Source organism: Furipterus horrens, unplaced genomic scaffold, assembly GCF_987537825.1.
Source record: "Furipterus horrens unplaced genomic scaffold, mFurHor1.1.pri manual_scaffold_8, whole genome shotgun sequence".
Taxonomy (NCBI): Eukaryota; Metazoa; Chordata; class Mammalia; order Chiroptera; family Furipteridae; genus Furipterus; species Furipterus horrens.
In genome coordinates, this window is record NW_028327178.1 from 99090361 (window position 1) to 99104372 (window position 14012).

At 48.2% G+C, this 14012-nt stretch overlaps 1 protein-coding gene across 1 annotated transcript; it reads right to left on the bottom strand.

Annotated features, from left to right (window-relative positions):
• Nucleotides 1–3609: 3609 nt before the first annotated feature.
• On the bottom strand, nucleotides 3610–4069 carry GTSF1L (gametocyte specific factor 1 like). The gene is given in 2 exon segments (XM_090285048.1): nucleotides 3610–3978; nucleotides 3980–4069. Coding segments are annotated over 2 exon segments (459 nt in total).
• Nucleotides 4070–14012: the final 9943 nt, after the last annotated feature.

Genomic DNA, 14012 nt, shown 5'->3' on the forward strand with positions numbered 1-14012 from the left:
CCATCTTCTTTCTGGGCCTTCCTTGCTCATGGATCCCTGGTGACTATCCCGAGGTCCCCAAGGGGTGTGGGGACCTGGGCCCTTGTCTTGGAGTACAGCCTTGCCTGCACGACCCAGCCCTGGGGCTAGCACCCTACCCCCTCCACAGGGTCCCTTTTGTCTCTGCACCCAGTGGGTGTCTCTCAGAGCTCTGAGGACTGGCTGTTGGGTGAGGATGGATGGATGATGCATAAGAGCCTTGCTGGCTCTTGCTCTGGGTAGTTGGCCTGGCCTCTAATGAGCCTAGCCCCCAGGTCAGACCCGTAGACGTGACGGAGCGGGGCAGAACCTGGCTGCAGCGGCCCTACTTCCCCAGGGCTGTGGCAGCAGTGGCAGCCTGGGTGTGGCCCAAGGGGCAGACTGGCACTTGAGTCTGGCTGGGAAGAGTCACTGGGGATGGAAGGGGCAGGTGCCAGGCCTGGGGTCTAGATCAGGGGTGGATGTTTCCAGCAATGGGGTTCAGTGGACAGCAGAAGTCCATCCCTGGGGACTGAGGTCTCAGTTCATGGCAGCCAGAGGCAGCTCAGGGGGTGGGGGCCTGGTTAGGAGCAGGCCAGGCCCCTGATGAGCGGGGGAAGTAGGCATTCAGTGACGGTGTGGGATACACACGTTTAGGTACAGGGCATTTACTTAGTACAGCTTGAAAAACGTAGTCAACACTTCTTTGTATTTTTGAATTTTCCCTTTAATAAAGACCATTGTTTTCTAAGATGCTTTTATTAATATTTGTCTTTTTTAAATTAGAAGAGATTCTGTTTTCAACCTTTTTGGATATATATAATCCCAGAAGTTGAATTGACGGGTCATGTAGCAATTCTATTTTTAGTTTTAGTAGTTTGCTTCAATTAGGTTTTTTTTTTTAGTATATTTTATTGATAGTGCTATTACAGTTGTCCCATTTTCTTTTTTTCCCCTCCACCCCCAACCTTAGTTCATGTCCATGAATCTATCGTACACATAACGTTCCCTAGTACTGTCAGGAAAAGCCGTCTTTGGGTTACTGAAGCCTTTGCAATGATGGTGTGGTTCTGTCGCCACCTGGTGGTCATTGGTGTGTTTGCAGCAGCCGGTAAATGGACCATAGCTGCTTCTTGAAGGTCTCGGGAGGTCCTTGAAGAATTTTTCTGATTTTAAGGCTCCTTCTTCAGCATCCTCAGCAAGCAGGTGTCTGACCTTTGTTTGAACACCTCCAGTGATGGGGAAAAGTGACTTTGTTACTCAGCAGGCAGCTCCATTGTTGGACAGCAATTGTGGAGAAAATTATTCTTTGTCCAGAGGAACAGAGTCTCCCCTTTGTAATATCTAAAGCGAAAGGAATGACTAAGGTGCGTGGGAAGCTGGCTTGGGGGGAAATCGGGGTCCCAGGACAGGCAGTTGACAGGTCAGGGTTAGCCTGAGAATCTGACTACCTGAATGAGCCACTTTCTCAGCAGACCCCTGCGTGAGTCAGTCTGTGTTCTAGCTGTGTTTAGAGACCCCTGAGGCTCTGTTCTAGTAATAATAGTGATTTAACCCCTTCTAAGGTGGATTTTCTGTTTCCACCTTCCAGATGGGTTTGAAAGTAATCAAAGCTGAGTTTGGATGTGAGCTGAGAATCATACTTCTCCCTGATACCTGCGGACTCAGCTGCTCAGGATGAAGGTGTGATACTTGCATGTTAACTAGGGCTGACCTTCCGGTATTTAAAGAACATAAATGGGACAGTCTGACAAGGACAGGTGCAGAGCCTGAGTCTCAAATGCCCTTCAGAGAGGCACGGTTGGGAGGATGTCTGTCTCCTGCGTCCCTGCACCCTATCCGAATCATAGTCCAAGCCTGAGCACCCAGTAGGTGGTTGGTGGATGTCTCCTTCTGCCGTGAAGTGGTGTGGTCAAGAGAAAATCGTAGGGCAGCTAGAACCAGAGGAGCGGGGAGGGCTTCGTCGCATTTTAGTGTTCATTTCTAGCTTAATTCTTTTGTGTTCAGGGAACATTGTGTGGTTTCAGGTCCTTGAAATGTGTTGAGATGTGCTTTATGACGGAGCATACGATCAATTTTGTAAATGTTCCCCTGCCTCTGAAAAAAAAAAAAAGTGTTGTCTGCAGGCATTGCTAATCTTACTGCCCAGATGTCCAATATCCTGGGTTTTTCTGTCTGCTTTCTGTGGACCTGGATTAACTAACCCCCAAATGACTCGTGATAAGAATGCTGTTTCAAGCCACTGAATGCTGGGGTGGTTTGTGACTCAGCACTGTGTGGCAATAGCTAGCTGATACAGAAGGTAGACTGGGGACTGAAAAGCCCCGAGGAAGATGAACAATGCCCCCTGGGCTCAGCAGGGTGAAGGAAGAACTTAGGAGGCTCAGAACGTTGCTGCAAATGAGTGGAATGGGAGATTCTGGAATCCGGAGCCATCGTGACCCTGCCTGTTTTCTAGAATGTTGCCTAGGACTCCCAGCAAGCTTTCCGTGGCTTTTCTCCCCACTGTGGACAGGGATCTGACTTTGGGTCAGACGGATGTGAATCCGCTTGGCTGGCTATTACTATATTAATTGTGTCTTTCCTGTCGGCCTGGGAGTCTTCAGCTATGAAACAGGGAGAATCATTAACCTTTCAAAGTTGTTGAAGGGATTGGAGAGAACATATTTGGGGCTCAGAAAATATGGGCTCTTCTGATGTTATCACAAGAACTTTCCTTTTTCTTTAAAGATTTTATTTATTTACTTTTAGAGAGAGGGGAATGGAGGGAGAAGGAGATGGAGAGAAACATTGATGTGCGAGAGATACATCAATTGGTTGTCTCTCACACGCCCCCAACTGGGGACCTGGCCCACAGCGCAGCCATGTGCCCTGACTGGGAATCGAACCAGCGACCTTTTAGTTCACAGGCCAGCACTCAATCCACTGAGCCACACCAGCCAAGGCCTCTTTCCTTTCTTATGCATAATAAACCCTGCAAAGGAGGAATATCCATGCTTCAGTTGAGCGCTCTGAGCGGAAGTCACTAGAGAGCAGTCAAGTGAGGACTTAAACCCAATCTTGGACTTGCAGGCTGTATTGTGATCACCTGCTCCATAGTTATCAGCCAGGAAAGCAGTATGGGATAGGAGAAAATGCGTAAGCATTAGGTGTGTGGTCAATTTTTACAGACTTTCCGTGAAAGTTCAACACCATCACTGATTTCATCCAACCCTCCTAATGGGTGTCTAGATAATTTCTGACCTGCTGCTGCTACAAATAATGCTGCAATGAACAACCTTGCACTTACCTTACTTTCTACAAGTGTGAATATATTTGCAGGATGAATTCCTAGAAGTGGAAGTGCTCCAGGTAAGCATAGTGCGTTGGTAACGTTGGTAGCTGTTGCACCAGAGAAGTTTTATGAACCAACCTTCCCACCAATGTTATAAAAGTGATCATTTGCCCATCTTTGCCAGCAGAATGTTCTTAAGCCTGTTGATCTTTACCAATCTGCTTAGGTGGGGGGGGGGGAGATCCAGTGAAGTTTGCTTTGCATGCCTTTTATTCTGGTGAGTTGCATCTCCTTTCATGCATGAAGAGGGGCTGCAGCTCCTCTCTGCCGCTGGTGGCTTACTCTGCTGGTCGGAGGATCTTCTGGGAGGTGGTCAGGGATGGGGCAGGTGGTCCTCTCTTTCTGTGTCGCTTTTCATAGACAAGCTTTTGGGGAACAAAAGTCTGAAGGATGAATATGGGATGGCTGTTAGTGTCATTGATGTTCCAGACATCGGGGTTGGGGACCCAGGAGGACACTGGAGTGATGCTTCCGTTCTGGTCTGGACCTGGCAAGCTAACTTTCCGAGGCTTCCAGCTGTCTTCTTCCTCCCCTGGGCTCCCGTTGACACAGGCTGCCTCGTGCTCCTCCAGCTTTTTGATGGGGACCACACGGCAGGCGCTGTATTTGCAGCTGGCCGTCTTTTTGGCTTTCTTGGGATTCTTTTTTCCTGCACGACGCCAGGTGGTATTGAAATCTGCTGAGCAGAAGGCGATGGTGGGGGTTGTAAAGGCAAGTTTCTAAGGCTTCTGGCTCCATGATCAATGGCTCTAAAAGCAGAGCAGCTCACTGTCCAGAGTCAAAATGAAATGCCCCGCATGGAAAAGTCCTGTCCTCTGCCTGGCGCTGACCCTTGGAACTCTGTAGGCAAAGGTTTTAACTTGCATTCCCTGTTCCTGGGACCACAAATGGTGGGCTAGACAAGGGCTGAGGAGCTGTCAGGAGCAGTTGGACACAGGGCAGAGTTGTCAAATGGCGTGTGAGTCTGAAGAACTCTACAGCAGACACAGAGTCAAAAACCACAACAGCCCTGCAGGGAAGGAAGCAGGTATGTGCCAGCCCCCGTGATTCTAAGTGACAATGTGTGATGTCAAGGGGCCATCCGGATAGTCACAATGGGCAGCATGTGTCCTCAGGAAAAGGGCTACTTGTCCAGCACTTTTGAGGGGCAGGGTGGCTTTAGGACAGCTGCCATTTAAAATTGTGACTTCTGTCTTTAAAATTTAATATAATTCCTGATATATTTAGGTTTACATCTACTATCTTATTTTGTGCTTTCTAACCTACTCTTTGGTTTATTTCTTCTTCCTTTCCTTACTTTAAATAGACAGTTTAAAAAACATTTACACTTTCTTACTATTTTGTAAGTTATACACTTATCATTTAGTAGTGACTCTATCGATTAAAACTTTCATAGATAACTTAAGATTTATTGTTAATAAAAGTTTTACCCTCTTCCTGAATAATACAGGGCTTTTCTTCATTTACTAGCCCCCTGACATTATTGCGCCCTGGACAGGGGGAGGCAACTTAGGTTTACAGCTGTTTATATGATAAATAATACAATAATTAATAAATGATAATATAAGAATAAGTTCTGTTCTGCATACTCTCAACTGTAAACCTCCTTTTGCCCAGGCCTGTATTTTAAGACTAAGTTTTTAAAACTTGACAAGACTATTGCTACTGTCATTTTACATCATCAGAGTTGGTTTATACTCATTCTCATGTTTAACACCCCCCGACCCCCCACCTTGCTTGTATCTCAGATCTACCAGGTGGGACCATGCTGTTTCTGCTAGAAGTTTACCTTTTGGACTTCCCTTTTGACACACTCTTTCGGTTTTGTTGTCTGAAAATGTCTTTATTCCACCCTTGTTCTTACAAGATATTTTTGATAAGTAGAGTTGTGTTTCCTTTCTTCACATTGAAGCTGAGTTCCATTCTTTCTAACTTCCCCTCTGTGGCCAAGAAGTCGGAATTCCACTGGTACCTAACTTCTTTGGCAGGCGATCTATTTCTTTTCTTATATCTGTCTTAAAGACTATTTCTCTCTCTTTGGTTTTCCTACGGTGTCACTCTGATGTTGAAGAGTAAATTTATTTAGGTGTTAGACCTCTTCAACCTGTGGATTAGTGTCTTCAGTTAGTTCTGGAAAGTACTCAGCCATTGTCTCTTCAAATATCGCTTCTTCCCTGATTCTCCAGTTTCCCCTGAAATAACAGGTGTCACTGCCACTCGCATTTTAGTATCCTAACCAAGTCCCATGGCCACGTCTAACGTCAAGGGTCAAGGAAGTATAGTCCCATCATGTAAACACAAGAAGGAGGATAAGAATTTTGCCAAGGGTCCTAAGAACGTCCCCAGTCTGTCCCTTTTGTCACCAGCATTCATTTCCCTTTTCGCCACAAGTACAGTGTACTCCCTCCTCCTTGAGTCTGAGCTCCGAGTCGGGGGTAAATGGCTTGGTCAGTACCAATGGGGGCTTCTTAAGTCCTGGCAGGACCTCACTCTGGACTGGTGGGGATTCTAGTGTCTCCAACCAAACTGTCTCCTGTGAGGAGGGAGAGGTCCCCAGGACCATGTTCACGGTACTGCCCCCCGCCCCCACCCCGCTGTGGAGTATCTCCTGCTATTCTTTGCTGAGGACGTGTCCTTGATAAATTGTAACTTCCACACCATTTACATGAGCAAGAGCCTGTTTTCTCCAAGCCTGCAATCCAGTATTGAAGAAACTGTGACATTGGCCCTCCTGGGGGTGAGCAGGTGGCTTGGCAGCAATGGTATTTGTCGTCAACACTGATGATGCTTTTTAAATCCCAGCCCCGTGCCCTGCCTTCATACTCATGACCAGGGCTGCCCCGGCTCGGTAATTCAGGCATTTGTAAGCCTGTCAATGGAGACAATAATGACAGCACTTCACCTGCCATTAAAATCCATATAGGAAGGGAAAGGGCATTCGCTGCGGTCCGTTGCTTGGCGGCGAAGCACCCATTAGTATAACAGGCCAACGTTCAGTCCATTATGGAGAGAGGGGAGGCCGGGCTTGTTAATGCTTCTAATGGATGTCTTGAATGGTCCGCAAGCCTGCAGCCTTCTCCCAGGATCTGCTCCGAGCCTGGGACCTGACAGGTCGCTCACCATGGCAACACAAGGGGAGAGAGGGATGCACACACAGGACCAATATTGCAAGGGAGGTCAGGTCTGCTTTCCGCTCACTGCCCCCCGACGCCTATCATCCTGAGGGATGCCGCCAAAGGATGGTAATGCAGGCACGGAGGGGAGAGAAGGTCACAGAGCGCGGAAACAATGTTTTCTCGGCATGAAGATGGTGTGGCCTGGACAGCCACGTTGCAATTATCATGATGGGTGAGGATGGATCCACTAGAGGATTAGAGTCACTGAGTCAGAATCCTTCCAGCTTGGAGACACTTCTAACATCGAGGCCAGCTTCTGTCCCTGTGTTGGTGTCCCCTCCACAGTGTCCCTCCTGGATGGTCCTGCAGTGACAGGGAGCTCCCTACCTCCCCCCAGGAGGTCCATGGTTAGGTTTCTTACTCTGAGCTGAGCTGAGCTGACCTGGCTCCTCATAGCCTTTAGCAGTTAGAGCCAACTCTGCAGCCCCAGCCCCGGGACCATCCTCCATGACCTAAGGTGATCCCAAGCAGGCCAAACCCATGAACTGTGTGTGTGGCATTGAGGAGGGGGTGTCCACTCCACTTCTGGCTCCTTGTGTCCCCTTGCATGTGCAGCAGTCAGGCGCGGACAGCCTCTGCGGCCCCTCTGAGCACTTGAGTTCTGGCCCTGGGCTCCCCCACGCTGCGTTCTACGGGCCGCTTCATATTCAAGGCTGCCCTGGTCTCAGCCCACTGGGGCTCCAGCTGGCCCTGCGATTTGAGGACCTTATTTTGAAAAATTGCCTTGTCAGGCTGTGCAGCGCTTCTCCATATGTACCGTGGGATCGTGCTAAGATGCCAAAGACTGAGTGACATTTGGGTTACGTCTGTCAGGTTGTGTGTCACGGCCGTGGTAGATTTGAAAATGAATCGGAATGCATCTATTTTACTTTTTCTGTTTTCTGGATGGTTTAAGGAGCCTAGAAACATTCTTTAAAAGTTTGAAATAACTTTTTTACTAAACTCTCTTACCCATCCCCCCCCCCTTTCAGGAAATACCAGTTCTATGTCCATTTTCAAGTTGGTTTCATGGTTTCCTACTTGTCTTGGCAATTCTTATTTTTCTAGAAAAACTGCTGTTATGGAATGAATTTCCCCCCCACCCCCCAATTCATATGTTGAAGTCCTAACCCCAATGTGACTGTATTTGGAGAGGCATTTAAGGAAGTAATTAAGGTTAAATGAGGTCATAAGCATGGGGGCCTTGATCCAATAGGACAGGTGTCCTTATAAGAAGAGAAAGGGACACAGAGACCTTTGTCTCCCCACAGGAACACAGAGGAAAGGCCATGAGAGGACATGAGAAGGTGGCCATCTGCAAGCCAAAAAGATAGTTCCCACCCCAAACCAACCCTGACAGCACCTTGATCTTGGACTTCCAGCCTTCAGATTGGTGAGAAAATGAGCTTCTGTTGTTGAAGATACCCAGTGTGTGGTATTTGTTACAGAAGCCAGAGCCAACTAATACACAAGCATTCTCCACTGAACACTCCAAATTAACTAGCGCATCACGTGCATTTAGTAGTCCTTTTTAATCTGAAAACTCTTCTCTGCATCTCTGGTTGAATTTCCTTTACTTTCCTAATGTTGAATTTTTGTATTCATCTCTCTCTCTCTCTCTCTCTCTCTCTCTCTCTCTCTCTCTCTCTCTCTCTCCCCCTCATTTGCTTCCTGCCCCCTCTCTTTACTGGGCTTTTACAAATCTAGATCTCTTACAGCTATATATATGTAGCTAATTCTTAGATTTGTCATTTCTACTGATTTTATTTATTTTCTATTTCATTAATTTTTACCTTTACTTTTCATTCTCTCCTTAGGTTTATCTTGTTGCTTATTTTCTAGCTTCTGGAGTGGAATGCTTCAGTCGCTTCCAGTCTTTCTTGTTAACGACAAAAACACTTAGAGCCACGGGGAGTGCTTTGGTTCCATCCCATGAATTTTGCAATGTGGAGTTCGAATTGTCATTATGTTCCAAATGGCCCATAATTGCAGTTTTCTTTTTTTTCCTTCTTTGACTTGAGTTATTTAGGGATAAATTTCCCAGTGATTTAATTTTTTTTTGTTTGTTTATTCTTTGGTTTTTAACTTTTACTTTTATTACATTGTAGTCAGATAATGTGGCCTGAAAAAGATTGCATGTTAGTACCACTGAGGTTTTCTCTGTGGCCAAAAATGTCATCAGTTTCAGCCATTTCCTTACAGATGTTTGAATTAAATATTGTTTCTGTCTGTGCCTATTTATGAAATGAAAATTGTTTTTCCGAGCTGGCGTGCCTAGGACCACGAGTCCTATGGAGCCACGCTGGGAGCTATAGTCACTCTGGGTGGCGCCAACAACAGAAATGGATTTCCCCACAGCTGTGGAGGCTGGAGCCCTGCACGTTACCCCTGGGGGGGTGGGGGGGGCACAGGGCCCGTCGGCTTGATCTGGGAAGTCCTAGGGTGAGATGGCCAGTGTTCCTTTGTTTAATTCAAGATTTTCCCAGTGTAGCCTTTTCGCCTTGACACCTCACACCACCTCAAGCAGATAGTTTTCCATGGGACATGTTTCAGAAAATGCTGTTTGAAGGTTTTCTCATTTCTTTTTCTAAAAAAAAAATATTTAAATATGTTTATTGATTTTAGAGAGAGAGGAAGGGAGAGAGAGAGTAACATTGATATGAGAGAGAAACATCAATCGGTTGTCTCTTGTACACACCACGACCAGGGACCGAACCCACAACCGAGGCATGTGCCCTGACCGGGAATCGAACCCGCCACCTTTTGGTCCACGGGATGATACTCCAACCAACTGAGCCACACTGGCAAGGGCTCTCTTATTTTTGGAGGAATAGATTTTTATGAAAGGTCATAATACTCATTCCTAGGTCTGACCCTTCCCTTGGGGCCTCCAAGCCCATTGAGAAGTCCCGAGACACTGCTCTGCCTGTGTTGGCAGGAGGGACTACCATGGGGAATGTCTGTGTGATCTCTGCAGGATGCTGCACCGTCCCCATTCAGGTGGGATTTGCTGTCCTTTTGCTTTGTCATCTTGGAGGCCCTGTGGTTTGAGGGACCCGACTGAGGAGTGGAGCCACGTGGCAATGACTTCACTTGGCTGGACTCCTGGGCCCAGGAACAACACACCTCATTCCACCATCAGTGCCGGGGGCAGGAAGTGGGACCACAGCCGGCCCTCCTGCGCCTCCGCAGGGATAACATCAGCACCGAGCACAAGTCCCCTCCAGCCGCCCTGTGGCATTAGCGTCCCTGTCCCTGCTGCCTTCAGCTCACTGGTTTCATGGAGTCCCACCAGGGATGTGGCCCTGGTATTACTGGCGTTTTCCCAGGTGCAGAGCCTGAGACAAGGACTCAGGTACAGCTAGTTTATTCGGGAAGGGCAGGTAAGCCTGTAGGGGGCAGGGAAGTGAGATGCACCTGTACATACCCTCACGTGCGAATAGCAAATAAGAATGAGTCACACGTTGTAACTGTATACTTTCTATACTTTCCCAAACTGTCAACGGGCACACATTTCCATAATAAGAAAAAACATGCAAAAATTATATTTAGAAAAACATGTAGAAACTAGGAAAGACTGGCAAAGGCTCAAGTGTGTGTGGTTAAGCCAGCTACCTCCATGGGCATTGGAAGGCCTCTGGGGAAACTGTGGGAAATGGTATGAAACACACAATTCAGAATTACCCCCACCCCCACCCCCAAAGGGGAGAGGGGACGGGGGCATGGACACACCAACCTCCCGGAGATTCATTTGCTGATGGCTCCTTCGGGGATGGGGTTGTGAGTTCCTTGGCAATGGGGAGAACACACTGGAAGGTCCCATGGACATGGGTGGGAGACGGGCCGCTCCTACCACAGGGTCCCTTCAAATGACAGATTTATTTCTTACTCGGTGACTTATGGAGTAGTGAGCCCAACAAATGTTTAACAACCAGCTCCTCATTTTCTCTTGTCTGGTGTCCAGAGGGTGCTCACAGAATATCTGTTAACTGAATGGGGGCAGGGGGTGAATGATTCAGGGCTGGTTGCAGCTAGTAGTGCCCATGAAGACCATCACGATTACTACCAATGGACCTTGAGGCTTAGACCCCAGGGGAGGGAGGACCCCTCAGCAGTCTGGATGATGACAGTCAGATTGCAGAGTTTTGAGTTCCAAGGTGCTCTTTTAAAAACGTTTTTATTGAATTTTTTGGGGTGACATTTGTTAGTAAAATTATATCAGTTTCAAGTGTACAATTCTATGACACATCATCTGTATATTGCATTGTGCATTCACCACCCCAAGTCATCTTCTGTCACCATTTATCCCCCCTTGACCCTCTTCTACCCTCCCCACCCCCCTTCCCTCTGGTAATCACCATGCTGTTGTCTGTGAGGGATTTTTTGGTTTTTGTTTTTGCTTAATCCCTTTACCTTGTCCTCCCAGCCCCCCTCAACCCCTCTCCCCTCTGATGGCTGCCAGTCTGTTCTCTATATCTATGACTCTGTTTCTTTTTTGTTTATTTGTTTATTTTGTTCATTAGATTCCACATACAACTGAAATCATATCGTACTTGTCTTTCTCTGCCTGGCTTATTTCACTTAGCATAATACTCTCTGGGTCCATCCATGCTGTGGCAAAAGATAAGACTTCCTTCTTTTTTAAAGCCAAGTAATATTCCATTGTGTAAATGTACCACAGCTGTTCTATCCACTCATCTACTGATAGGCACTTGGGCTGCTTCTAAATCTTGGCTATTGTAAATAACGTTGCAATGAACATAGGGATGCATGTATTCTTCTGAATCAGTGTTTCATCGTCAGATATATTTCCACAAGTGGAATTGTTGGGTCATAACCAAGGTGCTCTTGAAAGCTATGGCTTTGGGTTGCAAGAGCCGGATGCTGGGGAGAGAAAAATGTGTTTGTTTGCTTGTTTTTTCATTCTCAAAGCTTGGCCTGTCACACAACCAGCCAAGGGGACTCAGGATGGGAATGAATGGGCGGTGCCAAAGAATGTTCTCCAGTGCAAAAGGGGATGAGTTCAATTAGCGTGGAAGGACCAGATTGGGGGGGGGGGTGGTTAAGGTTTAGAACTACTAGGTTCCTGAGGATGAGTCCAGCACCTGTCCTTCAAGGTGACAGCAGCCCCAGCTGAGGCTGTGAGGGTCCCTCCCAGAGAGACTTCACAGAGAAGCCCCATATGGCGGCACTGGTGGAGAAGTGGTAGCCGAGGAAGGTGTTGGAATGGGTGGCCTGAGGACAGCGTCAGTGAGACCAGGGACCTCAGCACAGTGTGGGGGAGCAGACTAGAGTCCTCAAGCCCCCAGAGAGGGTGTGCATGTATGTGGCTGAGGGTGGATGCTGTCTTGAGTGGGTAACAGGGTCTTTGGAATGAATTATCGGGGGCCGTGGTCAAACTGTACTCATCTTGGCAGCAGCAGTAGGAATCGGGGTGACCCAGACTCCAGGGAGGCCAGTGAGGGCTAAGGACCACTCTCAGCTGGACAACTGTCCCCAAGTGCTAATGCGGTATGTAACACCCCCACATCCTCAACTTGTATCACCTCGGGTGAGTGTGTGCACTTGCGAAATCTGAATACAATGAAGTTTCCCCAAGAAGAGTTGAATGAAGCGGCTGTTCTATCTTATGTTTGCGGCTTTGTTTCCCAGCTTCAGTGGGAATGGGAGCTTAAAAGCCAGAATGAGTTCAAAGATGAAGAAATAGGGAAATTAATAGGTTTTTATCCCCAGGGATATGGTCTGGGAAATTTATACTTGCTAATAGACCCACCCCTGTGTTACTTGACATCCTAGCAGGAAACAGAATCTAACTCAGTTTAGTGAAAAGAATATTTCAGAACAGTGGGTGGGCTAAGGGACCCAACCACAGTGTTCAGTCTTTAAGAACTAGCAACAGTGGGAAGCCTGGGGGTCGGGCAGGAAAGGGGATTGTGCTATTGGGGTCCATGAAGAACTGGAGGCGTAAGGAAGAGGTTGGTCCACGGGAGCTGGTGTGGAGGGGCTGCCTGAATGAGGCCCAAAGAAGGAAGACAGGGAGAAGAAGTACCCCCATCTCTCTCCTCCAGTCTCTAGTCCCCTGAAGCCAGCCAGCTAGGGTGTCTGGGTGGTGCAGTCCACAGGGGTCAACCTCCCACAGAGCTGGGCAGGAAAATGGGTGGGGGTGGGGATGGGGATAAAGAAGCACAGACACACCCTTCTGGTTGAATAGGGGGGGATACTGAGGCCCAGACAGGGGGAAGGACCTGCCTGAAGTCACTTAGCCATTGAAGGGCAGAGTGAAGCCTTGAGACCTTATTCTCACCTGAGAGCTCACTGCCCCAAATTCTGCTGCTTTATTTCCTTAACACGCGGCTGTATTTTCTCATTTTCAAACCTTATTATACAAAGAAATCAGAAAATGCAAAAAGGTATGAAGAAGAAAAGAACACGGTGTCTCTTCTCCCAGATTGCCTCTCCATGCATGGACACACACACCTCATCAGGACGGGAGTGGGCTGAGCACGGCGGGAGAAGTGAGCTTGCCTGCGAGTCCCTGGTGGGTCCAGTACTCAGGGAGCCAGCAGCAGGTTCCTTGGAAGAGAGGCACACCCCAAAAAGGAGGAAAAGGAAAAAAATAAGTAAATAAAACCAACAATAAAAAAAAGGTGGAAGGAGAGAATGGAGAGTGCTTGGGCCAGCCTCAGTTTCCCCAGTTGCTCTGTGGGAGGGTGGTTGTGAAGATTAAGTCAGAAACACGCAAACGGCAGAGCTCTGTGGGCTCCCGCAGGGACTCCTTCCTCCCTGGCGGCCTCCGCATCTGTGCTGGGACGGTCCCAGCGCTCATGTTTTCTGAACGAGGAAGCCCTAGAGTTAACCATGTGCCTTGCAGGTGCTCAGCGCTGGTGACAGCCCTGCTGTGATGCTGGGGTCCTTAGAGTCACCCTGGAAGGGGCCAGGTCATGCCCAGCACTTCCTGAGCTTGTTGGGTGCCCGACCAGAGGTATGTGAGCGATGTTTGATGGTGTTTTGAGACAGTTTTTATGGGAGGAGTTGCACACATGCAGGGCTGATTGTAAACATATTGGATGACAGGTGTGGTACAGGAGTGAACCAATCAGAATGGGGGGCGTTAGTCAGTAATGTGTGACGGTCTCCAGTGGTTGAAAACAGAACACGAGCGGCCCAATTGTCCCCATTCGCCTGCTTATCGGGGTGCTAATGGTCCCCTGAGATTAGGTTCCTGCTGTTTCCACCACGCTGGCCCAGGACACTGACAGTGGCCTGACCCCCAAAGACCCACTCCAGGCTTTGAGCTTTAATCATGGGGAGCCCAAGGGAGAGTGAGCTGGGAGGAAGGAGGGTTGGGGTGTGGTGGTGGGGGTGCTGCTGCCTGGAGCTCGACCACCTGGCAGGCCCCTTGCTATCAGCCTGTTTCTGGGCGTTTATCCAGCTGGGCTCCTGGCCTCACCTGGACAAGGGTCCTTCCTAGCAGCCCGGAGCTCAGGGTCTTCTCCCTTATTTTTAGCTGTGCAGTTGTAAATTAC